Source organism: Sphaeroforma arctica (assembly GCF_001186125.1).
Source record: "Sphaeroforma arctica JP610 unplaced genomic scaffold supercont1.620, whole genome shotgun sequence".
In the NCBI taxonomy this organism is placed as follows: Eukaryota; class Ichthyosporea; order Ichthyophonida; genus Sphaeroforma; species Sphaeroforma arctica.
Window position 1 is genome coordinate 51,326 of NW_014039938.1, and position 3,830 is coordinate 55,155.

The following is a 3,830-nucleotide window of genomic DNA, read 5'->3' on the forward strand; positions in this document are numbered from 1 at the left end:
GTATTTATCCATATACCTGCAAAGTAGTGGGTATCGATATACAGGCACATCTGTCTACATGCCCGTAGTTTAATTATATGGTTACTGGATTGAGACGTACCACCACCATATTTCGCAGGACAAAATTTGATTCTTCTTCTGGCGAGATATTCGCAATTGTAGAAGACTATTCTGGTATCTTTAATGACATCCATCTTTTTTTCATACATAAATATACTCCTTGTTAATATCAACAGAAACATTCGGATACGCTTATTCACCATCAGTAACCTCAACCGAGAATTTAAGGCTACAAAGCGAAAATTTGTTTGCTTCATACTCTTTCCTCCAATATATTTGTCATACCGTTTCTGATGCATCGGCTAGAGTCCGAGGCTGCGAATTCTTTCTTGAAGGTGTTATTCGGCCGACTTGGTCGGAACTGATCATTTTCCCATTCTTATCTCTTGCGCCAAGCGAATGCATTCGAATCCGCGACCTCTCGCCAAAGCATTCGTCTTCCAATGCTGAAAGATGCCGGTCCTCTGGTCATGATAGATGCCAAGTCGTGCGTGTGAAGGTAAGTGTACTGCGTGAGTATGATTTGTAGAACTCTCACTGTTTGTGATTCAAAAGATGCAGCCAGCTACATGTGCGCTTACACTATAGCAACTGTGGATAAGCTTTTAGCACACATACTCAAGAGGCGCTACCAAACCATCATTTGGAACCATCCTTGATATTAAGTGTGAGTTATACTTATCCCTCGCAAGTGCTAAGTAAAATTATACAACTTTTGGAATCAGGCACATTAATTGATATTCCCCCCTTCCGTCTCATCGGCAGTAGTGACTTTCTGAGCCATTTGCGCAAATCATTCGGGTGCGTACGCGACTATGGCCCTACATCTGCGGCATATGGCGCTGACCAGCTTCGATTTTGCTGAAATACCGACCGAACGCCCTCAGCGCTTTCACTTGCTGGCTGTTTTCTGGGCATTTGAGAATTCACATGGTGTTGAGCTCATCCAACACTCTACTTACCGAGTACATTTGCATCCGCTAAGTCATGAGAGTGATGATAGCTGCTTCCTTTCACGACCCGGTCTATATCAGATTTTGTTGCCCTGAGTTCCAATGGCTGGCCACCTCTAGAACTTTTTTTTTGAAGAAATAATGGCATAAATCCATGAGCTTGAGGCTCAAAATAAAAGCTCACAGTGCAGATATCATCCTGCCTTCCGTTGAACTATGACCACAAATGCACCTTTCACGTGAACACTGCCATCATCACACTCGTGGTATATATCCTACGAAGCACATCATCACATTCTTGGCATAGATCCTACGAAGCAGAGACTTGTTTGCAAGTGTGCAACGAGGACCTCGCGATTATAAGGCAGAATCAACTCCACATTGAGCATATGTACTAATTTCTTCAGCATCTAATATCATTTCGTCTAGGCGCAGTAAGGCTATGAATGATAACCAATTGGCCAATAGGACCGTTGCAAATTGATTGCGCCTCTCACTCTTAGTATCTTCGATTCGTGAAAAGCAACACACAAGCAGACTCCATCTCAAATACAAAACTCGTACAAAACACATAACTTTGATCTTCTACGACGTGATCTTCGCATCCCCAATACTCTTGAACGCGAAGGCTTAATATCCGACAAGTTCCGCATATTAACATTCGAAGCCGCTTCTTCATGAGCACAGAAACATGCATGCAAAGAAAAAACACACACCCGTACATACATACCACCAGATAAAATACAAACAATAAATACCACCAGAAGTGTGTACAAACACGCACCACGCAAGCACACACACATGTATTTATATGCACACACCTCAAACTTTTCCTCGTACTCTTCGAGTCCCCATCCCCAACTGTCTTCGAGATGTCCTCCGCCCCCCTGGCTTTCTGCGAATGCACTACAGTATTCACATCAACCATAATACCCATATCGCGGAATAAGTTGCTATACGCATCCACCCCAAATTCATCGCTTTTATCCGCACGTTCACTCTGAGGTGTGACTTCATACGTCAGCTCCTTCCTCTTAGGATCGGTGTAAGTCCACACTGAAGACGTTTCGCCCCCGTCGGCATTGCTCGTCTGGCTGATATTGGGGCGAAGACTGTGTTCATTTCCCTCTGCAGTGCCTATCACCCCGGGGGCAGATGAGAGCCCTATAAAATTGTCACTCCTCGTGTTATGAAGTATTGGGTTGTCGGATTTACAACTCTCTCTCGGCCTCTTCGGTGCGCATTGCCTCGTCACGGCGGCGGCGTAACTCAGCTGATTCTCTTGCTGCTCAAACTGGGCGAGAAGTTTATAATCTGTTTGGACAGATACATGAAAAGGTTAAGCGGAATAGAGTGGTTGAGAAACTTGCAAGTGTGTGCATGGATTGGGAAGCGATAGTTCTTACTGGCATTGTTGAATTTAGATTGTGAGTGTGTTATTCAGTGGGATTGATGATCATGATCGGTGGCGGGACATTCACCCAAACATTGCTGAGATGGCCCATTCATAGATTTTTCCGCTTATAGCTGGCAGATAGATTTCGAGGTGTGGTTCATGATTTGAGGTGATAAATAACCCTTTGGACAAAAAACAAAAACAAAACAAACACATTGAATATACAACACAAGGAAACCCTAAACCCTTATGCGAGGGCGACCAAAATTTTGCCCGGCACCTATTATTGTTCCGCGTTTTACATGAAGAATACGATATACGTCGATTATTCACAGCCCAAAACACACAGATATGCCTATTTCGCCATATTCACAAGTTACAGATTCACATACGGTTAATCAGATCCAATTCATGCTGCCGCGGCGATTTCGCTTTGGAGATATTAGGATCATTATGAGAGCGTGGCGCCATGTTCAAGAAATTTAGCATGTGAAATTCATTCTCCCCTACAGGCGATGTTTCTCGAGACCTTGGTGTGAGGCTTTTCTGTCTGAGTATGGGTGACCGCGAACTCCAGAATTTACCGTTGTTCGCACTATGACTCCCATGGATGTTGAGATGTAGTGGCGTCTTGCCCTTCTCTTTCTTATTATGGTGAGATTTGTCCTTCCAAATTTTGTCCTTTTTGTGATTGTCAGAGGCTAGGCTTATATCACTCTCTTTATCACCACCCCCCCGGTTCTTAGGACTTACTTTGAACGGCTCGTACTCCTATCGTATGATAGTGAATAGGTACAGAGTGAGTACTCTGCATAATCAGTCAGCCTGGAGGCTGTATGTGCATAGAGCACCCCCCAGTGCAATACAAAAACGTTATTCCACACCAATAAATACCGGTGTGTTGTCAAAATCTCACCTACAAATAAGATAATCTTTAAGGCGGAAGTATTGCCCACTTATAATTTTTTTACATCCGAACCGCCACTTACTATCTCGAAGATCGGGAACAGGTTCGTAAGGAGCAGAACAAACACTTTGCTCTGCACAATCGAAAATCCTTGGCCTATCCTCCCATTTTCAATATCCTTGTACAACAATCCCCTTTCCTTCTCCGAGAGGTTGACTTCCCGAGGCGCTCCATCACTATACAATACAGGGAAGCATGAATACTTTAAACAATAAGCAAATCGGATATTGAGCAAGATACACACTACCGAGAGCCATAGTACGACCATTCAATTGATGATACACAATACAAAAATACGTATATACACAGATACATGAATACTTGGTTGAATACAAACACGCATATATATATATATATATATATATATATACATAAAATACATGTATATATATAAAATATATATAAAACATATATACATAATACATGTATATATAATAATATATAATAACATATA

The 3,830-nt window shown here is 42.4% G+C and overlaps 1 protein-coding gene across 1 annotated transcript in view; it reads right to left on the reverse strand.

The window, feature by feature from the left end:
* Positions 1–3,552, reverse strand: part of SARC_07665 (hypothetical protein) — a gene marked incomplete at its 5' end in the record, with an annotated part of 7,257 nt that extends 3,705 nt beyond the window's left edge. Inside the window, 5 exons of the mRNA XM_014298394.1 lie at positions 346–524; positions 1,023–1,129; positions 1,835–2,327; positions 2,802–3,180; positions 3,399–3,552. Coding sequence (XP_014153869.1) covers positions 346–524; positions 1,023–1,129; positions 1,835–2,327; positions 2,802–3,180; positions 3,399–3,552 — 1,312 coding nt within the window. The remainder of the gene's footprint in view (positions 1–345; positions 525–1,022; positions 1,130–1,834; positions 2,328–2,801; positions 3,181–3,398) is intronic.
* Between the last annotated feature and the right edge of the window lie 278 nt (positions 3,553–3,830).